This window comes from Megascapheus bottae, chromosome 29 (genome assembly GCF_031878675.1).
Source record: "Megascapheus bottae isolate mThoBot1 chromosome 29, mThoBot2.hap1, whole genome shotgun sequence".
Taxonomy (NCBI): domain Eukaryota; kingdom Metazoa; phylum Chordata; class Mammalia; order Rodentia; family Geomyidae; genus Megascapheus; species Megascapheus bottae.
The window spans coordinates 1,069,107-1,093,066 of NC_143537.1; the positions used below are offsets into that span (position 1 = coordinate 1,069,107).

At 56.7% G+C, this 23,960-nt stretch overlaps 1 protein-coding gene across 1 annotated transcript in view; it reads right to left on the minus strand.

Annotated features, from left to right (window-relative positions):
• The window catches only part of Dock2 (dedicator of cytokinesis 2), a 145,190-nt gene that overhangs the window by 21,281 nt on the left and 99,949 nt on the right, over positions 1-23,960 (minus strand). The window contains 6 exon segments of the mRNA XM_090320794.1: positions 790-938; positions 6,700-6,758; positions 6,852-6,952; positions 10,425-10,503; positions 12,079-12,173; positions 13,109-13,207. Coding sequence (XP_090176920.1) covers positions 790-938; positions 6,700-6,758; positions 6,852-6,952; positions 10,425-10,503; positions 12,079-12,173; positions 13,109-13,207 — 582 coding nt within the window.

Genomic DNA, 23,960 nt, shown 5'->3' on the forward strand with positions numbered 1-23,960 from the left:
TGCAGAACCTCCTGGAAAGCAGCTCTCAGGAGAGGAGCTGTGCCCTTCTCCACGGAGTGGCTCCCGATGTGTGCAGGCACAGGTGTCTGTGTCCCCTGGGCAGTAGGGGGAAATAAGCACTTGTCTGGGGGTCACAAAGGAGCCTGCCAGGAGGGAAATTGCAGGGTGCCACAGAAGAGCAGAGCAGCTGCTGCCATGCAGAGCCTGAGCCTGTGACTCAGGGAGAAGAGCCAGAATCTCTGTGGGGAGCATCCTGCCGAGCACTGCAGGAGGTGGCAGGGGAGGGGGACGTGGCCATGGGGCAGTGGGGCTGGGGTGCTGGGCAGAGGGGAGGAAGAGCCAGAATTTCTGCAGGTGCATCCTGACAGGTGCTGGGCTCGGGGCTGGCCCTGACCACGGAGTGGGGAGGCTGGGGTCAGGGCTGGCCGGGACCATGGAGTGGAGGAGGGTCAGGGCTGGCAGTGACATAGGGGCTGGCCGTGACCACAGGGGGGCGCTGGGTTCAGGGCTGGCCGTGACCACAGCTCTGTCAGGAAGGAGACGTCACTGAGACTTTTGCCATGGGCCTGTGAGTCAGTGAGTGGGTGACCAGCGCAACAGAACCCCAGCCAGATCCAGCCCTGTGTGTGGAAGCCTGGCCTGGGCCACCCTCCCGGCCTCCCCGCGTGGGAATGCCCTCTGCCGGGCCGTCCTCCGGTCCACCCGCGGGGGCGCCCGGTCCAGGCCGCCCTCCCCCAGGGAAGTTCCGGCAGAGGCCAGAGGAGGAAGCGGGACTGGGCTGTGGCTCACCTTTCTGAAGTCCCCGCTCCTCTGGAACTCGCACAGCATCATGTCAAAGAAGATGGGCACGGTGGCCTTCCGCAGCTCGGCCTCGGGGATGAGCGTCATCTCCAGCAGGGGCCCCACCAGCCCGGGGATGAAGCAGATCTTGTTCTGGCCTGGGAGGGAGCGAGCAGGGCGCTCACAGGGCGCTCACAGGGCTGCAGGGGTCCCGGGCAGAGCAGAGCCCGGGGTCCACACTGTCCGCTGGAGGGCGCCGTGTGTCCATCCACTGCTGGCTAATGGGCTGAGCACCACAGCCCAGCCAGGCAGGGCGCCGGGTCAGCGAGGCCAGGCTCTGCCCGGGAGGCACTGACCCTGTGGCCTCCGAGCTTCCGGGACCCACGGCTCATTTCACCACCTGGGCCCACCGGACGTCCCAGCAGCACTGGACCCAGAGCCTGGGGGAGGATGGAGGAGTGGGGGAGGAGGGGAGGGGAAGGGCCCAGCGCCATCAGTTCCGCAGTGTATCATCACACGCCGGGCAGAACCTAGTGTCACCGCTCCAGCTCTCACTGCACTGGCACCTTCCCGGACCCGAGACACAAGAAGCTCTGAGTGTCCACCACCTGACCTTCCTGGTACCTTCCTTACCCCACACCCTCCCCAAACACACACGCTCACACACACTTGTGCACACACACGTGTACACACACACCCGACCTTCAACGACACGGTGCCTTCCTTCCCCCACTCCCTCCCAAAACACACATGCACACACTCACACACAGACACACAGAACACAGACACACACACACAGACACACACACAGAACACAGACACACACACAGAGACACACAGAACACAGACACACACATGCACACACTCACACACAGACACACACAAACACACACACAGACACACACACACACACACACACACACACACACACACACACACGTCTAGACACGTCTAGACACTCCGGAAGCCTGTTAACTCATCTTCTAGCCTGCAATCACAGCCTTGCAATTAGCTTCTGCATAATCACCAGTTGCTGGAGCCTTTCCTGGAAAGAACTTGATGGAATCATCCTCACGACGAGGACCCGATGGAGTCTGGTTAAAGCAAAACTTGAGGAACGAACATGTTCCGTGGTTTACTCATTATGGGAAACACCATTGGTCCTTAAAAAATAATCCACATATCCTTGGGGAAAATGCTGTTCATGAGGGCGTCAGCGTGGAATGAGGAGGATCCCCTGGCCTCCCTGCTCGTGAGGATGCTGGGCCTGGGGTGGGGATGAGGTCCCCTGGCCTCTGCACGGGCAGTGACGGCTGTCGACCTTGAGTGTGTCCTGTGCCTCTCCAAGGCTCACCCTGCCCTGTCACCTATACAATCCAGGGGCTACATGAGACAATTTCTAAGTTAGGGGTGTAACAGAAATCTGGCTGCCATGGCTAAACCAGGGCTTTCCTTTTCTTCCTGAAGAAGCCAGAAGATGGCTCTCCACGTGACTGCCCCGGAGTGACAAGGTGGCTACTGCCTGCCCAGCTCACTTGTTGCCTTCCCAGAAAGAAGAAGGATAATGAGCAATAAATAGATGTGCTGGCTCTCGGAACCTTTCCCCTCTTTCCTTGTCTGTTTTGGTCTGTGTCTTTGTGTCTGTCTGTCTCTATGGTGGTGGCACTAGTTGAACTCAGAATCTCACACGGGATAGGCAGGCTCTCTACTGCTTGAGCAACACCCCGGCCCATTTGCTACTTTGTTCATTTTTCAGATAGATCTCGCAGCTTTGCCTTGGCTGGCCTCTCACCGGGATCCTTCGGAGTCAGGCATGGTTTTCTGCAATGCTCTAGAATCTTCCCCAGCAAATCCCTGGGGGTCTAAGTCAGAGCTCAGAGGAGCCCATTATAATAGGCTCTGAGCTCCAGCTGACTTTGATGAGAATAGGTCTAGTTTCATCCAATTTACTTACCGTGCATGAATTTTTTATTGGCCCTCAGCAGAAAATAAACATTTGAAAAATGCGGGGCGAGGTGATATGGGAAGGGCGCTCCAGCTCTGGGCGCTGGAGTCTGCGCAGGTGGGGTGTTCAGTAAGAGCTTTTCATTCATCGGCGTAACTAGAGCACAGAAACGCCTGCCAACACATAACCTATATCTGAATAAAACCGCGTGTGTGCCAGACAATGCAAGAAAGGGCATGAACAAAAGAATGAGCTGCAGAGACCACAGGGGACCAAGGAAGCCCGGCGCCCAGCTATACAGCAAGGTCTGCCTGGGAGATGGGGCTGGGAAAAGAGACCACCGCAGAGCACTGCAGACTATGCAAACCACCAGAGACCATGCAGACCACCAGACCACACAGACCACCAGAGACTTTGAACAGACAACCAGAGACCACGCAGACCACCAGACCACACAGACCACGAGACACCACAGACCACGAGACACCACAGACCACCAGAGGCTTTGAACAGACAACCAGAGACCACACAGACCACCAGACCACACAGACCACCAGACCACACAGACCACGAGATACCACAGACCACCAGAGACTTTGAACAGACAACCAGAGACCACACAGACCACCAGACCACACAGACCACCAGACCACACAGACCACGAGACACCACAGACCACCAGAGGCTTTGAACAGACAACCAGAGACCACGCAGACCACCAGACCACACAGACCACCAGACTTTGAATAGACAACCAGAGACCACGCAGACCACCAGACCACACAGACCACCAGACCACACAGACCACGAGACACCACAGACCACCAGAGGCTTTGAACAGACAACCAGAGACCATGCAGACCACTAGACCACACAGACCACCAGACCACACAGACCACGAGACACCACAGACCACCAGAGGCTTTGAACAGACAACCAGAGACCACATAGACCACCAGACCACACAGACCACGAGATATCACAGACCACCAGAGACTTTGTACAGACAACCAGAGACCACCAGAGACCACACAGACCACGAGATACCACAGACCATCAGAGACGTTGAACAGACAACCAGAGACCATGCAGACCACCAGACCACACAGACCACGAGATACCACAGACCACCAGAGACTTTGAACAGATAATCAGAGACCACACAGACCACCAGAGACCATGCAGACCACCAGACCACACAGACCACGAGACACCACAGACTACCAGAGGCTTTGAACAGACAACCAGAGACCATGCAGACCACCAGACCACACAGACCACGAGATACCACAGACCACCAGAGAATTTGAACAAACAACCAGAGACCACGCAGACCACTAGAGAACACACACACACCACCAGACACCACACATACCACCAGATACCACACACAGACCACCAGACACCACACACACCACCAGATACCACACACACCAGCAGACACCACACACACCACCAGATACCACACACATACCACCAGACACCACACACACCACCAGACACCACACATACACCACCAGACACCACACACACCACCAGACATCACACACACCACCAGACACCACATACACCACCAAACACCACACACACACCACCAGACACCACACAGAGACCACCAGACACCACATAGACCACCAGACACCACACACACCACCAGACATGACACACAGAGACTACTAGACACCACATAGACACCAGACACCATATAGGACATCAGAGACCACACACACACCACCAGACACCACACACAGACCACCAGATACCACACACACACCACCAGACACCACACACAGACCACTAGACACCACATAGACCACCAGACACCACACACACACCACTAGACACCACATACAGACCACTAGACACCACATAGACTATCAGACACCATGTAGGACACGAGACCACACACATACCACCAGACACCACACACAGACCACCAGACACCATACACACACCACCAGACACCACACAGAGACCACTAGACACCACATAGACCACCAGACACCATGTAGGACACCAGAGACCACACACACACCACCAGACACCACACACATACCACACATACCACCAGATACCACACACAGACCACCAGACACTACACACACCACCAAAGACTACACACAGACCACCAGACACCACACACAGACCACCAGACAGCACACACACCACCAGACAGCACACACACACTACCAGACATCACACACAGACCACCAGACACCACACACAGACCACCAGACACCACACACACACACCACCAGACACCACACAGAGACCATCAGACACCACATGGACCACCAGACACCACACACACACACTACCAGACACCACACAGAGACCATCAGACACCACACGGACCACCAGACACCGTGTAGGACACCAGAGACCACCTTTCTGGCTACTGTAGCTCATGAGTCCCTGCTGGCAGCAAGCAGACCACGCATGTTGGAAATTGTGCTGCCCCTGGACCTTTCTTCTTCTATGTCTGTACCGACAACGTGTTATTCCTTCCTACTGCTATGCAGTAATACGCGGTATCTAAATTATTTCTCATGTATACAAAGAATAGATGTGAATGCTTTTCTAGATGAATGGGGCAAATAAGGTCTCCCTCCCAGCAGACATTGGTCAGTGTCAGGAGAAGCCTGGTTGTCACACTCAGAGGGCTGCTGGCATCTTAGAGTCCAGGGCCAGCTCAGCGTCACAACTACTGTTATCCAAAGATTATCCCTCCCCCGAAATGTGGACAGGCCACATCCAGCTTTGATGAGGAGCGAGCCAGGAGGGCAGCTGATGGGGCCAGGGAGTTGGCAGCCCCTGTAGCTTCTTCACCTGTTCCCGGGTCATGCCCTTTGACCTCAACAACGTGACGTTTCCTCTGTGTGGGCCCAGACATGCGATGGCTCCGAGCTGTGGTAGGGCATGGCCCCTGGCAGAGACATGGCAGTCTGTTCTATGCCTGGGTCCTCAGACTCAGCCTTGGACTTTATGAGCCAACCCACAACCTTCCTGCCAAGCAGCTGTACACTGCGGATGCCGGACGCTGCCAGCAGCACAGAACCAGACGCAGAATCTGTCCACTGTGCCGTGCTTCCCGTGGCTGGCCTTGCTGAAACAGGCCTGCCAATGCTGCCCAGAAAACCCACTGGACTTGGCAGACACCAAGAGGTTGGAGGAGGCAAAGTCCAGGTTGGGTACTGGAGGTTAAACCTGGGACAGAGTCATACTGAAGAGAGCCAACGGCCACGCCCAGAACAGAGAACTGCACATCAGAGACGCGGAAGAGAGCCCACAAGTCAGAGTTAGAACGGCCATTCTTCACTGCTGCCCCCAGTTGTGGTCCCTCCTTCCATCCTTCCCTCATCCATTCACTCATCCGTCCACCCCTTCTTCATTTATCCATCCATCCATCCATCCATCCATTCAACATCCACCCATTTTTCATCCATCCACCCATCCTCCATCCTCCATCCACCATCCCTGTGCTCATCCACCCATCTACCTCCTACCCATTCCTCATCATCTCTCTATTCATTCAACATCCATCCATTTTTCCACCCACCCATCCAGCCAGCCAGCCAGCCAGCATCCATTCACCTATCCATCCAGCATCCCTCCATCCATCCCCTATTTATCCTTCTATCTACCTACTCATCGTGCATCTACATACTTATCTATTCATCTATTGTCTACCCACCCACACATTTATTTATCTATTCATCTATCCATCCAGCACGTATTTACAGAGCAGGATTTGGACTGTGGACAAGGTTAGCTCCTGTCTTTGTGGAGGGAAAACCAGACTCTGCAAGTGACTTCCCTTTGAGCTCCTCATCAGTGAAAGGGTCTCTGGTGTGTGTGTGTGTGTGTGTGTGTGTGTGTGTGTGTGTGTGTGTGTGTGTGTGTATGAGTGGGGGGGGTTATAAGTGAGTGTGAGCATGTGCGCGAGTGTCTCTCTGGCCATGTTAGCTACTCACCGAGCTTGTACCACATGTCACGAATGGAGAAGCCAATTAATCGCCTCATGTCGCCGTACCTAGGAAGAGGAAAAACACTGGCCTCAGGCCTGCCGTGTCTCCAAGCATCGGAGAACTCCTCTCTCCTCCAGAGATCCAAGAACACAACCTACTTGCTCAGGATTTTGTTGTACTTGGCGTGGGAGAACTGCTCCAACTGCAGAGAATCCTGAGTGATAAAAGCCACTGCCAGATGAAAATAATTGTTCCACAGCTGGAAAGGAGAGAGGAGGGCACAGTCAGCGATGGCCGGTAGGGAGGCCTAGGAAACACTGGCTGGTGTGAATAATGAATGAGGGCAGCGGAAGACAGAGGTGGAACCAGCTTGATTGTGCCTCTGCAGTTTTCTAACGGGCACTGGCTCTGGAATTCACAGGCTGGCCAACACCAGGACAATGGGTGGACCTCTCTAGGTGCTGTCCGTGTCCCCTCTCAGTCAGCAAGACTGGATGCGGAGCAGGGTTCCAGGGCTGGCCTTTTGTTGCTCTGCTCTTTTGTTTCCTATAGTTGAATCTCTCGTCTCGACCCTGGTGCTGGACTTGTGGTCCTATCGTGGGGATGGAGAGTCAGGAATTTGCAGCCTGACCCGAAGGCTTCGCTAGTCCACCTGAGAGCAGAGGGCCAGCCTGGAGCCCGTCCTGTCTTAGCACACTATGCCCTTTCCTCCTTTGTTTGATGCTACTCCAGAACTTGCAGCTCCCTCACCTGGGAACTTGTTACAAATATGCGTTCCCAGGGCCCTGCTCATACCTGAACTGTCTCCTCGTGGCTGGGGCCAGGAGTCTGTGCTGACCGACGGCTGTCCTGCAGCTCTGGCTTTGGCCAGAAGTCCCTCAGGACCAGCTCACGTGACCACGGCTTCTCTCCCTCATCCCCAGTGCGCGCTCTCTGTCCCTCTCCCTCCCTCCCTCCCTCCCCCCTCCCTCCCTCTCTCTCTCTCTCTCTTCCCCCCCTCTCTCTGTCTCTCTCTCCTTCCCTCTCCCTCTCCCTCTTCCTCTCTCCCTTCTTCTCCCTCGCTCCCTCCCCGCATCCGTCCATCACTGGTCACATTTCCATTATAAAGACCAAAATGGAAACAATCTGGAAGACTTTCATTTCACAGGGTCTCCAGTGTGGGCTCAAAAAGGGTTGCAAGTTGAGCTGCTGACCAGAGCTTTGTCTAAAAGGCCTCCAGCATTCAACAGTGATGGATACACCAAGTAGAGAAACTGATGTCAGCACCAATCAGGGAGCTGCCTGAGGTTCTGAACCAATCAGAGAGCTGCCTGAGGTTCTGCACCAATCAGGGAGCTGCCTGGGGCTCTGCACCAATCAGGGAGCTGCCTGGGGCTCTGCACCAATCAGGGAGCTACCTGAGGTTCTGAACCAACCAAGGAGCTGCCTGAGGTTCTGCACCAATCAGGGAGATTCCTGGGGCTCTGTACCAATCAGGGAGCTGCCTGGAGCTCTGTACCAATCAGGGAGCTGCCTGAGGTTCTGCACCAATCAGAGAGCTGCCTGAGGTTCTGCACCAATCAGAGAGCTGCCTGAGAGGGAGAGAAGCAGATTTCCCTCAGCCAGCCAGCCTCCCTGACTACTGGCTGCCCCTCAGCCCCTTTCCAGGACTGGTGGCCACAAGGGCCCAGCCGATTCCTAGAGCTGACCAGAGCAGCATTTTGGCCCTCTAAGGCATCCTGTTCTACATGACAGCAGACTGTAAATCCTCTTCTGGAGGAGGAAATGGACAGGCCTGGCTCTGGGTCCCTGCTGCCCCACTCAGCAGTTAAATGAATCTTAGCTGAGAAGCCGGCTATTTTTCTGAAGCACAGAAAAGCAGAAGAGGATAGTCCAGTGAAATGGAGATTTCCCAAACCCACAGGAGCAGGGCTGAGTCAAAACACACAAAGTAGACACTCAATAATGGCTCTGCCTCCTGAGAACACTTGGACTTCAGGAGATGGATTTACACAGTCTTCCATCAAGAAGATCCCCGAGCATAAGGTGACATCTCACTTCATACTCTGCTGTCATCACAGAATACCTGACACAGAACAGAAATTTGTTCCTTGCAGTTGGAAGCTGGGAAAGCAGAGGTCTAGGGCTGCATCTGAGTGGGCCTGCCGCCTGCAGAACCCATCTGATCTAACCACCTCTTAAATAACCTTCCTCTAGACATGGGCGCTGGGACACAGCTTCCAGCCCACAAACCTGGGGCCACCATCAGAACCTGCCTCTAACTCCCGCAACCGTGATGCCGTAGTAGCCCGGGCTCTGGCAATGCAAATTCTCAATCCTCTCCCAGTCTTCTCTGAACAAACACATGGGCCTGCCCAGACACCCACATTCCCACACTGTGGTAGCCACAGAGCAATGCTTTCTGCCCTTTGGATGACAAAAATCACAGCTCTGGGAGATGGGAGGGCTCATCCCACAGCCCCCGCCCCTGGACACAGCAGCCCGGCCCGGTGGAGCTCAGCGCTGGTATTAAATGCATCATTAATGTACTGTAAGGAGGAGACAAGATGTGTCCCAGGCCTCAGAGAGAGAACAATCCATCCTCACACGGGGAGGCTGAGAAATGACCCTGGGCTAAGGCTGTTTTCCCTAAGCATCTGGCATCACTAGTGTCATCCACTGGTCACTTGGTGGCTCTACAGAATTGTTTGGGTGTGACAGCCAGAGCCACGTTCTGTGGATCAAGCCCTGCTGTCACTGTTGTGATGACGGTGGTGGTGACAGTGATAAGGATGGGACGTGAGCTCACGTAAAGCACCTACCGTGTGACGGAATGGCGCTGGTGACGATGATGTGTCGAGCTCATCTAGAAAGCCCCTCGTATGTCTCACCACTGTGAGGGTTTCATGTGGATTATTTCACGCAATCCTTGCCCCAACCCAAGCAGATAACGACTACTAGTATCTCAAGCCAGTGTTGAAGAAACGGAGGCACAGAGAGGTTGTTTGCCTAACTGAGTCAGGGAATCAGCCAGGGCAGTGGGCAGATACTGGGAAAGGGTACTCGCCTACTCGCAAGGCTGGCCCGAGGGGTCAGTCCACGGATTCCCTTCTTCCTAAGGACCTCCTGAGACCGCCACAATGCGCTGATGGAGGCGCCGGTACAGTGCTGGGGGACAAAACCGTGCCATGTGCAGCCTCAGTTGCCATGCTGTTCATCTAGCCAATTGGAGCCCTCACCCAGGCAGGGCCCGCACAGTGGCCCCACAGTGACCGTCGGCCCCTGTCTGGCACTGCGAGAAAGCTATGAGGAGGGTGCTGGGGTTCAGCCCGGCAGGCGCAGCTCCCTGGCTGGCGTGAGCTCCACCGGTCTCTCAACCAATCCGTCAGAGGACGGCCCAAACTCTACTCGCTGGCCCACCGGGCTGCGACTGTCGCTGCTGCGTTTCCCTGGCAGCCTGCACTCCCTCAACAACCCTTTCTAGCACCGCCATCGCGCTCAGCATGGCTGGAGTTCTTCTCAGACACACATGTGGCTGGGCACTGAGAAGGACTTTCAGGGACGCCCTCGTGCGCTCGGCGCACTTCAGCGCGGTGCCGAGTGAGGTTCTTTCTGCCTCACCATGCTGTGCGGCTCTGCTGCCTCTCGTCCCTTTGTGGACATCCATGGAGGCCCCTTAGGTCCTAGCACTCCTGGGGGGGTGGGGAGCAGTGACCCCTGAGATGCCGGAGCCTCCCGGCCCTCCCACTCACCTGGAACTCGAAGTGTGTGTGCTCCAGGAACTTCTGATTCATGATCTCTGCAAACTTATTGATGGCTCTCAGAAAGACCCTGGAAGACATCGCCAGAGCATCAGAGCACGCGTCCCAGCGTGCCTTTCCACACAGGAACCCGTGGCCCTGCCTGTCTCGGAACCACCCTGGAGCTGCCTGCTTGACTTCCTTCTAAAGTCCTCACAGTGAGGCGCTCGTGACAGGAAATTCCTACCGATCATCAGAACAAGGGCGCAAGGAGAAATCGCCCCCTCCCAGACGACCAAGCAACCCCTCATCCACACGCTGTGAGCGCCGTGGCGAAGGGCCCAGGACACCCGCACGGGGGTGACATCTTGTGTGTACCGCTGTGATCGAGGGATCGATGCCGGCTAGGGTTTCGTGCGGCCCCAGGGCGGCTCGTCTCTCCCACTCGAGGATCACTAGTGAGCTCCTCTCTCGCCAGTGAAGGCAGACATGCATCATCCCTCTTAGTCACCGAGGAGCGCGGCGACACAGCGGCATCGCCGTGTATTTAATCACTCTCTTATTGATGGGCCTTCACGTGGTTTCTCAGCTTGTTCTGTTCTGAACAGCGTTCTAGAGGGTGCTCAGCCACGGACATCTTGTACTTTGCCTACGCTTTCCTGTAAGCGTCTCTCCCCCGCCCCCCGCCCCTTGCCGCACATCTGGACAGCTGTTGTCAAGCACGATTTGTCCTTCAGTGTCTCCCTCACTGCTGCGTCCTCCGCTTGCTCCCCACCAGGCCCCAACCCCTGTGCGGTCACGGCAGAGGCTCCTGGTCCCCCAGGACGGCCCCACGGTGGCCCTCACTGACTCTCACGGACCCGCCGCCCACAGCTGGGTCTCGGCTCTCTGGATATGCATGCCCTTTGGCTGGGGCACCAGGCCTTGCTCCCCAGTTCAGGTTGTCCCGTGCTTCCGGCACAGCCTGGGTACTTGACCTTGGTGCTGGGCTTTCTGTTGAATGTCTACCCCCGTGGTCTGGCTCAGAATCCATCTCCCTTCATGGAGACTCCCTGGCGGCTGGACCGTTGCTATCTATGCATGTTCTCCATACAGGGTGAGGCCGCCAGGGAGAAGAACCCAAGCTCCTCAGGGCTGCAGGCCTGGCTCAAGGCATCAAGCGTCTGCTCAGCATGCTGCAGGGCTTCGCCCCCAGCCCAGACCCCAGGCCCAGCCTCCTCTTCCCTTGGAGCCTCTCCGCACATCTCCCAACCCCCTAGCCAAGGGCTCTGGGGCCCAGGACCCTCCATGTGGAACTCTGCACCTTGATCACGGGCAGATGCCATCCCTGCACCCCAGGGAGCCCCCAAAAGGCTGCCCTGAAATTCAGCATGGGCCACAGAAACTGCAGGAGCCCATGATGCTCTGGGAAGTCCTGCAGCCCTGAGACCAGGCGTCTGTTCATCACAGGCCCCTTCACGAGCTTGGTCACTTTCAACACCTTTCAGGAAACTGGCTGACGTGCTGGGCGGAACCCTCCCTTCTGGAGGGTTCGGTGGCGATCTAGACAATTTTAGCTGGGATGTGAAGACTAGATGAGGAGAACCAGCCAGCAGCACCGTTTCTGCACACCAGGGGCCCGGAGCCCACGTCAGCCCTCCCGGCCGCCCCGAGGGAGGCCGCTCACCTGTTCTGAACCATGCCCATGGCCACCCAGTCCCTGGGGTACACATTCTTCCCGATCAAGTCCTTGAACATGATGAAGGTCTCCATCAGGAAGTCCTGAAACCACAGAGGGCACACGCACGTGTCACACGGCACGCCCACGTCACCGGGCCCCACATCTCGGTGATTCTGGATTCTCTCTTGTTCAGAGGGACAGCGAGGAAAGAGGCCTTGGTTTTCACACAGCAGGTCACCATGTGTCTGTGTGCGTGTGTGAGCATGCATGCATGGCTGTGTGCATATGTGTAGGCATGTGTACGTGTGTGTGTGCGTCACGTGTGCAGGTGTGTGCTGGTGTGTGTGCAGGTTCACATGTGCTTATGGTAGAGGATAGGAAGCTAGGGGAAATGTTATTTGAGTCACTGCTTTAAGCTAAATTGGAACCTTCTGGAAATGGTGCAGTTCCTTTCCAGTAATCTTTGCTTCTTGTGGAATTATGCTCGTTCGAGGTGAGACTCCATGTCAGCACACGCCAACGTCTACCCCACCAGCCACCACGAGTTCTGTCGAGTACTGTCTGCAAGGTAGTCAAGTACTGGCGATGGCTGTGGTGGGTGTTTATGACTTGTGGTGGTGATGGTGATTCTTAGGTCGCCTGGGTGTCACGGGGGACAGGTGTCAGGCCCCCTCTGAGGAAGGATGAGAAGCTGGCCTGCTCAGCACCGCGCATCTGGCCAGTGGCAAACCTGGGATTTACTCCCAAGGCTGTGACTCCAATTCTCATGTGCTTGAGCCTTGGAGCGGAGGCAGCTGGCCCCAGCACAGGCAGCCTCGGGGTAGGTGGTCAGGTCCCGGCTCGGACTGGACTGAAGAAGTGTGCAGCGAGATGGAGAAGAGGCGGAAGGACGTGTGTGCTCATGACTGGGCCAGTCCTGGAAGACTCTCCCTGTCCCTGGCTCCTGCCATCCACACTGACCCCGGGGCCAGCCCCGCCGGCCGTCCACACTCACTACCACCGCCCCCGCCGCTCCCCGCCGGCCGTCCACACTCACCACCAGGTCCGCGCTGGTCTGGAAGGTCTCGATATAGAAGGAGTAGTGCTGGTCACCCATCTGGTCCAGGATGGCCGTCATGCAGGCCACGAAATGACTCTGAGAGGAACAAAGCGCCCATGACAGGCAGACACAGGCCCTGGCATGCAGCTTCTCCCTCTCCCCCACGTTCAGCCAGCACAGATGTCACTGCCCAGGGCAGGAACAGAGAGGGGTCCAGAGAAGGTCATCTCTGCATACCAGAGCAGCGTGCCAGACTACTCTCCGAGGAAATGCCTTCCAGCCCCCGCTATCTCAGTGCACAGGGATTACCTGAGCACCTACTGTGTGCCTGGGACTGGATGACATGGGAAGTGCAGGAATGCTAGTACAGACGGAGGCACACCAACCACACAGCAGATGACTGCTGGGGGAAACCCCGTCGTAGTTGGTGTCCACCCTGACTGCCTCCTCCTGGAGAGCCGCACGAGCACAGCAGCACGGCACATTCCTGCTCTGGTCGTCTACACACGCACCACTCCAGATCTCCCCTGCAGGTGGGATGCCAGTCCATCCCCTGCCCCTGCCCCCACGAGACTGGGCAGATCAGAAAGCTCAGGTAACCCCTGCATGCACGGGGAGGGTCAGCGGGAGACTGTGAGAGAACTGGCCTGCACAGGGACAGCCCTGGGCGGGAAGCCGGGTCCAGGCTCAGGCGGAGACTAATTTTGATAAACACCGTGGCAGACCACAGGTCTGCGTCTCCGTCCCCTGTGTGTTCCCTGTGGCCCATCAAACTTTCCCCTAAACTCAGCCTCCTGCTTTTCCTGCTAGGGAGTTGGAGGGAATGGGGGGGCAGTGTGCACGCCCAGCCTTACCACAAGCTCTGGGGACACAACACCCTGGTCTAGAGTGGCGGGGGACCTCAGCAGAGCATTGACAGCATGGGATCCTGCAGGATTAGATCAGCCTTGTGGCCCTGAACCCTGCCCCTGACCCCATACACAGGGGCCATCCTTGTATCCTATGCACAGGCACCGGGCAGGGCCTCCGGGGGCCGTGGCTGCGCTCCCCGTGCCCATGCCCCGTCCACGGGCCGCCCGTCTGCCTTTACCATATCCAAACCCTGCCCTGCTCCTGCCTCCATCACGAGCTGGGGCATTTGCGCAGGCTGCGCCGAGCACTTCTACCTGCTCCTGGCTGCCACCAACTTCAAGAAGCCAGCTTGAATTTTGCTTGTTCGGCTGGCCAGGCTGAACAGGGACGGGAAGACCAGAGAGACCGTGGCATGAATGCTGCGCTCCCTCTCTCTCATTCTAGCTCTCCCTTCCTTCAAGAACTCGTCCTGCGGCCGCTAGAGGGCTTCCCTTCCCCTACAGCGGCTGCTGTCTACTTCACTCTGCTTTTATTTATTCCTACGTGAGCAGCCCCTCTGCACTTCTTGCGTCCACACAGGGAAGACGACAGTCTAAAGGGCTTCCTTCCCCTTCCTTGTGGAGTTATTCTGCCGCCGTGGAAAGCCGGGCTCGTGTGGAGGGAGCCTCCTCTGCAGGCAGTCCTCTGCTTCCAGGTAAGAGATGCCGGGAGCTTTGGTTTTATTTCATTTTTATTTTTATTTTTTTGCGATCGATGATGTTCGAGGGGAAAACGCAGTCATCTCTTGGATGACAGTTTACCTTGAAAGCTTGGCTTAAATTTGTGCCGGACCTGTGTGTGTGTGTGTGTGTGTGTGTGTGTGTGTGTGTGCTGTCAAGTCCAGCTGGGTCTGAGCTGCAGGAAGCCCGAAATACGTGGGGCTGGGAAACTCGTTATTTCCAATGGATTGATTTGAATTTGGAAGGAGAAGGAGATGCACAAAACCACTCAGGGAGCTCAAGTTGCACAGCATTACCTTGGAAAGGTTGTGTTTTCTTTCTGGAGCTTTGTTTGGGGGGAACTTCTAGGCTTCATTTACAAAGAAAAAAATTTCCTAGGTGGGGATTCTGGTGCCCGCTGGAGAGTGAGAGGCGTGTGGAAGGGAGCGTGTGCTGAGTTCAGAGCTCCTGGAGATCACTTTTGTCGGAGGTGTGTAAATGTCTTTGTTCTGAGGACTACCCGGAAGCCGGCCTCTGAGCAGATCTGCCCTGGGGCCCTGGACGCCTGGACAACTCACCTGCATTGGGCTGGTCCCAAATGCAGGAACTGAGGACTCGGGGCATTTTTTAAAATTTCCAACCCCCCCACCCTGCTCCAGTGGCTAGCACACTTGCCATCGGATCACCCAGAAATCACTGGGGACGTGGCCGGGAGGCGCCTGAAATAGACCCGGGCTTCAGGAGCTGGCTCAGTAAAGGCTTCTTCTCTGTCACTTGAATTTTTAAAGCAGTCACCCACTTTGTCACGCCGTGGTGGGTGATGGCTGAACTGATCCGCGTGGTTCTCCGCCTCCACAGTCTCCCGGACAGTTTTGGGAGTCCTCCTGCCTCGTCCACCGAGGCCTCGGCTTGGGGAGCGACTGGGGGCAGGGGTGAGGGTCGACGGACATCTGCCCTCAGCACTGAGCTCCCCGCCATTGCTCAGACTTTACGCTGGTGGACCCCAACTCCAAACTCCCCCACCCCAACCCCAGCAACCCCAAAGAGCCCCAGTGCTGTGCCAGACACCTGGGGTGTGGGGGATCCCCTGCTCTTGTCTGCCAGGCATATTTACTACCAGGCGTGAGGCAGCCACTCATCCATGCCCAAGCAGCATGCCCGGTGCCCGGGGAGGAAATTGCTTCTTCACACAGAATGCCTGTGGGACTTCCGTAGATTGAGTTCCAGGGAGAAATCGAATCCGAGAGTCTGGCGCAAACCGTTTAGGCAGGCTCACCTCGCGCCTGGCCGGCTGGCTTCAAATATGACTAATGAGTCACAGCACGGAGAGGCACGGTTCGAAACTAGGTCAAACGTGTAAAAATAAGCACAAGGCAGGCACTTGGCTGCAGAGGACCGCGCACCGTCATCAGGAGAAAACTCGCCTCGGACACCAGAGGCCCGTTCTGTCCCTGAACCCAGGTGTGGGGGGCCCGGCTGGGCGAGCATGGCGGGGAGCAGGGTCTCAGCTGTGAGAGGACCCTGTGTAGAGGATCACAGGGCCATCTACTCAGACTGCACCCCAAGTCACTGCCACCACACATGCATTAGAAACAGCAACATCACTGTAGTAGTTCTGGAAGGGCACAGGAAACCCGTCTACTTCACAGCCTCAGTACACACTCACATACCTGTTCGAACACACACACACACACACACACACACACACACACACACACTTCTCGTGTAGAGCTGTCAGAACCAAGGCAGAGGCTGTCTTCTTCTTCTACCTAGAGAACCAACAAAATGGTATCAGGGAGGGGAGTCTGGGGGCTGCACACACCCCCTCTCACCTGCCATGGGTGAGAGAGATGAGGGCACGGAGGGAGGGAGAGAGAGAGCCAACTTTGCCAGCTCGCTACCTAAATGCCAGCATTACTATGCCATACCAGCTGGTGGCACGTTGCTATAGTAACTTCAAATAACATGTGCGACCAAAATAAAATGAAATATAGAAAGCGCCCAGGAGAGGAGATGAAGGGAAATCAGCATGCCGAGGAGGCTTGTGGGGAGATGGAAAGTTCTTCCTATGGTCTACCCTTTGGAGACTTGCGAGTGGCCAAATGCCACGCTGGGGCTGCTTCCCCCCCGCTCTCCGTGTCTGTGGGCAGTGACGCGACAGAGTGTATTCTCAATGAAGGGAGTGCCGTCTGGGGGAGGGATTGGGAGGGCTCAGGAGGCGATGGTGCCAGGAGAAGCCCGAGCCCTGCCAGGCTGTTCTGGAGTCACTCAGAGCCATGGGGCAGCTGGTGAGGTGTGCGTCCTGCCTCTCGTGGTGATGCCCGAGTGCTGAGCACTGTGCTGGCTGTGCAGGTCCAGCTGTGAGCAGGCACAGGATACCTGTGGCCTCAGAGAGCTGTGGGAGCTCAGCTTTGTCAGGACCCAGCCTGGCCACGCCGCGACCTTGAGCAGGTCCTGTGCCCCGAGGCCTCGGAGGAGGATGCTCCTGGTCTCCCCTGGCACCGGGGAGCCATTTGTAGAAAGGACTTGGCAGGCAGAAAGCCCTCCAGAGACCCCACGGAGCAGACTGGGGTCCAGAGGGGCTGGCTGGCTCAGCCAGCCGAGGCTGCACACACTGGGCCTGTCCGGTGCCGGCTGGCGTCCTGGCTCTGCACACACTGGGCCTGTCCGGTGCAGGCTGGCGTCCTGGCTGCACACACTGGGCCTGTCCGGTGCAGGCTGGCATCCTGGCTCTGAGGCTGCACACACTGGACCTGTCCGGTGCAGGCTGGCGTCCTGGCTCTGAGGCTGCACACACTGGGCCTGTCCGGTGCAGGCTGGCGTCCTGGCTCTGAGGCTGCACACACTGGACCTGTCCGGTGCAGGCTGGCGTCCTGGCTCTGAGGCTGCACACACTGGGCCTGTCCGGTGCAGGCTGGCGTCCTGGCTCTGAGGCTGCACACACTGGGCCTGTCCGGTGCAGGCTGGCGTCCTGGCTCTGAGGCTGCACACACTGGGCCTGTCTGGTGCAGGCTGGTGTCCTGGCTCTGCACACACTGGGCCTGTCCGATGCAGGCTGGCGTCCTGGCTCTGCACGGGCCATCGGCTGCCAGTGTGTCTCGTGTCCAGCTGGTGGGCACATGGAGGGTGTGCCTCTGGGAGCAGAGCAGGCTGGGAGATTTCTTTTCCTTGGGGACAGTCGCCGGCAGACTGTCCACAAATGAGGGCAGACCCCACATCGTTTACAAGCAGGAGATACAACCGGCTGGCGGCAAACTCAGTCCCCTAGCTGTCTGGACTTAGTGACAGCCTGTCTGCGTACTGTGACATTCTCTGGCTCCCCGGGGGCCTGGTCCTTTGCCTTGGGGAAGCAATGATGGCACAGACCCAGAAGACTCCTCCCCCTGCCCCACATCAAAGCCCAGCATCTCAGGAGGACAGGCCCTGACGCCCCTCAGCTGCACAGCGGTGACCCTGGGGGTTGGCGGGGACGCCCTGCCCCGGGCCCACTCACAAGCACAAAGTGGGCCAGAGTCAGGTGTGGTGTCTCTTCAGAAAGCAGCATGTTGACAAGGGGTGGGAGAAGGGGGGGCAGGCCTCCCCGAATCCACACTGTGGAAGAACCTGCACCATCCGGACACTTCCATGAATCTAGCCCCTCCGATCCTGGCTATAGCTGGGCTTGGGGTGTGTGGTGAGAGACTGTCATGGGGAGATGGAGAAGGGGCAGCTGTCCCCTCCCCCGGTGCCCAGCGCTCTGCCTCCCCCCCCTCACCAACTTGCAGTCCCGGATGATCAACCTGACACAGTCACAGGCAAGGGCAGGGCAGGGCCAGGGCTCGCCACCCGGCCGAGGCACTGAGGGATTCAGGCCTCGGCCCATCACACACAAAGCCTGCACTGTGCCCGCAGCCCATCACCCAGACTCAGCCCTGGATGTGCACTGTGGTCGGATGTAGTATCTACCAGATGGGTTTCACAGCGGCGTGCCCGTCTGTGGAAGAATGTCACACGGCCTCCGGTGTGTGGGGTGGCACCTTGACTGGACAGGAGCTAGGAAGGCTGGCTTTACTGTTCTGACCCCAGACGCGTCCCTCCTTAAGCTATACCCCATGAAGCCAGAGGGGGACGGCGCTCACACCCCCCTTCACTACACACACACACACTGCCGGAGTGCCCGCCGGTTCCAGGCAGTGAGGACACAGCTGTGAACAAGGTTCGCCTGTAGGTTGGGCAGAGCCAGGAATAGGGAAGTTACATCTTAAGTAGTAAATGCTTAGAGATGCTTTAGCCTGCGGTGCATGTCCCTGGCGGGCTGCTGCGGTGTTCCCAGAGACCTAACCTGGCAGGTGGTCACCAGTGGCCTCTGGGCACTGACATGGCCGTGTCATCTGGAGTGGTGGGACTAGGTTCCATTAAAGCTTGGAATATCATCCTCGGGGCCTGGACTGGGTAGATGCGAAGGACCCGTGGTCGGGATGTGGCGTGCGTGGGGTGTCTGAGAGGCTGGCCAGGCCTGGAGGCATGACAGTGACGAGTACAAGGTGAAGCCAGAGGACCAGGCCGGGGTCAGACCTGGGGTTACCAGAGGTCAGGGTCAAGAGCTCAGATTCTCTTCCCTGTGTACAGGAAAGCTGTGGGTTTGGGTCTTCTGTGTGGATACGGAGCTCATTTATCCTATGGTTGGTGTGCTCTCCGTGCTCTCGGCTCTCAGTGCTCATGGCTGCTCTCAGTCTCTGGATGAGGCCCTCCCCTCCCACCCCAGGCAAAGGACTCCACCCAGAAGCCAGCTTCCGATCACCCAGGCCCCCAGCTCCACCCGGGGAGAAGGGGCTCTTCTGCTCTGAGCTCCAGCCGTGGAGCTGTGGGTGGGGTGGGCCGCAGGTCAGACTGCGAGGAGAACAGTCCTCGGTGATTGTCCACGAAGGGCTGGAGTGGGTGTTGAGTCCCAGAGGCCGTGGCACAGGTCTCAACTCACACTTCCTCAGGAGACGTCCCCGGCCTGGCTGCGGTGCCAGGCACGAAGGGTGGGGAGGTGGGGGTTGGTCATCCCCCATGCCACCACAGCTCACCTTCTCACGCCAACCCACACCCTCTGTTAGAAGGATGCCAAGGCCCCCCATGGGAAAAGGCGACCCCAAAAGATGCTAAGCCTGAAGGGACAGCAAGTACCCATAATAAACCCAGCACTCGGGAGGCCAAGGCCCGAGGACCCCAACACGGAGGCCAGTCTGAACTAGGTAGTGAGACTCCTCTCAAATCAACAAAGCCCCACGGCCTGAGGATGTGGCTGCGTGGCAGAGGTCCTGCCAGCGGGCACCCAGAAGACCTGGTGACCCAGGTGAGGAGGAATCGTGGCTGAATGAGGAACATGAGCACCCGCTCTCGCTCCTCCTCGAGTTGTAGCAAGGGAAGGAAAGAACTGGAGAGTAAAGAAGCGACTTCGGTCAGACGCCGACGGGTCAGACCCAGTTAAGAAGTGCATGCATGGCCCTGACAGCGGCACTTAGCGAGCCCGTGCTGTGGGTGGGCCTGGTGCTATGCAGGGAGATGAGCTTCCACGTCTCTCTCCACGGTCGGTGGGTGTCAACACCCCTGTGCCCTCCCTGGGGGAGAGCCCAGAGCAGGGAGGCAGGAGACCATGCCCAGACCAGCCCTGTGATGGGTGGAGCTGCCTGGCTGGTGGGCGGGGCTGGCCCTGTGATGGGTGGAGCTGCCTGGCTGGTGGGCGGGGCTGGCCCTGTGATGGGTGGGGCTGACTGGCTGGTGGGCGGGGCTGACTGGGTGGTAGGCAGGCCTGGCCCACTGATGGGGAGTGCTGGCCAGCTGTGTGGTAGCAGTTTGGCCAGGTCAGGTAGACACTCGGATACACTGGTAGAACTGGCCAATTGGTGACCACGTCCAAGGAGCTCTTGTGGCTCTGCCATCTTCTCCATGGCATAGAGGTCTTCCTGGCAGGAAGGGACCTGGTTTTGGGCCACAGCTGCCCAGGGAAACCTCCTGGCTCTCCCAGGACACAGCTTGCTTTCTTCAGCATGCACTGTAACTTTAGATGGAGCTTGCTGTACCCCCTTGAGCCTTGGTGTGCTTTCCCTCTCTCCTGTCTTTCTCTCTCTCCCTCTCTCTCCTCGCTTGCTCTCTCCCCCAGTCCCACTCTCTCTGTCTCAGCCTCTGTCTCTGTCTCTGACCTGGTTCAGAGGCGCCATGTGTGAGGCACGCTGCACACTGGGGCACTGGGTGTCTGGGGGTGGAGAGGCGCCATGTATGGAGAGGTAGCCTGGCTCCCGTGCTTGCTGAAGCAAGGCCTCACAAATGCCAGCTTCTTAACCCAATGTGGGGACATTCCTCTTTGTAGATAACCCATTAGCTAGAACCTGTGTAAGGTGCTAGGCCAACTTAATCCTGCCCTGTGCCCAGAAGCTCTCAAATTATGAGAAGATTCTATCTATCCATCCATCCATCTATCATTTATCTATCTGACTACTAGCTACATATCTACCTATGTATGTACCTGAATATCTACCTGCCTGTCTGTGCATCTATCATATCTATTATCTGTATCATCTGTCTGGCATGTTTGTCATCTATCTGAATGTAGTCTATGGAAATGAATCATCTATGTATTCCTATAGGGCTGCAGTCTTCCTGCCATCTATTATCCGTCATCTGTATCTACTGTCTTTCATCTGTCTTATTTACCCACCATCTACTATCTATCTATTATCCACCCACCAATGGTCTTTGTTATCTACCTATCATCTATCATTCATCCATCTCATCCCTTCCTCAGTTTCTCAGTTGTGCGCTGGTTGGCCCCACAGGAACTTAGGAGTTTGGGGCACTCGGCTGTCACAGGTGAGGCGAGGAGGGGTTGTTCCTCATATGTCATGTGAAAGTCATAGGTGCTGGTTAAACTCCTCTATACTACAAAGATCCCCAGAGCAGGGAGGTTGCTCTCACCACAGCTAAGGAACCATGCAGATAGACATGAGACCCTGTCAGGCCACAGACGCATGGCTGGCTTTCAGAATGTGGTGGCAGCTTCGTGGCTGGGGGCCTGCTGGGAACATTTCAGAGCACGTAGATGACTGAGAGCGATTACACAAAGAACGGGGAAGGGCACCTGAGATCTGTAACAGAAAATACATTTCATCTCATAATTTGATTAATTTAATTGATCAAGGATGACCGGCTGGGTTGCTGTGTAGGAACGATTCTACGGCCAAGTCTTAGCTCAGCAGGAAAGTGTGGTGATCGATTAGTGATGTCTGCCAGCGGCAAGGGAGGGGGGATAGGGACAGGACCTAACTGTGAAATCACTGCCCTACTTCCAGATGTGGGAACAGGATGTGCACAGAGGGGAGGGAGGCCTGGGGAGCCCGGGACGGGTGCCGTTCACAGGGAGAGGTGATGAGAGATATTCAGGGGAGAGGCTGGCATGCAGGCCCCGCAGTGCCACAGGCCCGCACTGCCCACCAGGCCTGGAGCACGGGGGGAGCACTGGAAACTTCACTGGCAGAGGAACAGCCTCTAGAATCCTCACGCTGGGGCTGCAACATGGATCTCAGGCACAGAAGGGAAACCCCCGGACGCTGGGCTCTGATCAGCATGAGAAGGGCTGGTGAGGAGGGCTCACAGTCACCAGCCCCGGGCAGCCCTCTCCAGGGGCCTTCCCTCGCCATGCCTGGGGTCCTACAGAGGAAGTGGAGGAGGCCTGGGGCAGGAGAGCCAGGAGCCCCCGGGGCCTCCCTCGCTCCCGGGCTGTCCTGACAGCTGACCCTGGCTAGGACACTGCTCTGAGGACTGATCGTGGGCTCGCTGTCTGTCCAAACGCTGTTCCCCAGCAGTCAGCAGTCTGCTTCCTTCTATTGCTGTTTTCCACCGCTCTGGGGACAGAACTGCATTGATTTGCCGGTGTTCAGCCTCTCTGTTTCCTCTTTTCTCTCAATTCCTATCTATTCACTCCCCTGTCGTCAGCGACAAACCCTAGCAGTGTCCACATGAGCTGCCTGAGGACTCCCAGTAAAGGTGACCCTGCAGCTTGGCAGGGCTCGGGACCCCCCATCTCCCTCCACCTCCACCACCAGCCCCTCTCTCCTGCCACAAAGCCCTGCCTTCTCCCTGCCCTGCATCTCCAGCTACACTCAATTAAGGAAAAACCAAGGGACACAACGAAAAATGCCATTGAGAGAGCCGGCCTGACGGCACCCAGATATCAGATCAGCTTCCTAAAGCTCCTTATCGGTTAGTTCCATCTAGAAGAGAAGAAAGATGTCAGAAGTGTCTGGGCTGGCTGATTTGTTCCTTCAATCCCCCCTGAGCCTTTCACCCCCCCACAGCAGAAACTGTGGAGAAAGTTTAATCCAAGTTAAGGCTTAGGGAATTGATGGATAGAATGCTCCCTAGAGGCCTCCTTCCCTAGCCCGCCTTCTTGTCACACTCCCTCCATAGTCACACGGCCTCTAAAAACGACAGCGATGAGACTGGAATCCACAGTCCAAGACCTTTCGAGCTCACACAGACAGAACAACGACTCCTTCCCAACCACCTAGGATGGAAGATCTTCCTTCTCCTAACACCCAGAAGGAGTAGAGTAGAGTGTGGCCGGCAACTATAGCTGAGGCTGAATGCTGAGATGGGTGACCTCAGCCCTCAGCCTCGACTCACATTTTATTTGCAGATGCACCTGCAGTGGCTTCTCCATGGCAGGCCTGAGCAGCAGAGACAAAAATAATCCTGTGAACTTGGGGTGGGAGCAGAGTGGGTTTAGGAGCGTGTGTGATGGGAGGAGCCGAGCTGTCGTCTGGAGAAGCTAAGGAGTGGCAGTGAACAAGGACAGACAGACCCAGGTTACCAGCACGGCTGCCTTCTCAGCATCCCACATAGTGCCTGGACGTCAGACATATATAGGACATCGCTTTCTGAATGATGACTGGATGCTCAAGTCTAAAACCATGCTCAGAACGCTCTGCTGCCCTTGCTCCATGCTAGTGTTGATTAAGCTAGCAAAGGTGAGACATTCTCCTGATGGGAGCCAAAACTAGGCAATTCAATTAAATTCTGCTCACCGAGGCTGGAACCACTTCAAATGATACCCAATCTATCTTAATTCTAAATCCAGAGCTCTGACAGCGCTGATTTTAGGTATAGAGTAAGATTTGCCTCCCTGTCCTCAGAGGAGGCCCCATTTATTATTCTTTTTACAGGTCATGGTCAAGGGCAATAAATTATAAGACAACCTGTGTTGCCTAGGTGCACAAACCTAGATGGACAACTGGTGGACAAAGAGGCCATTGTTCACTGATGGAAATCACAGGGTT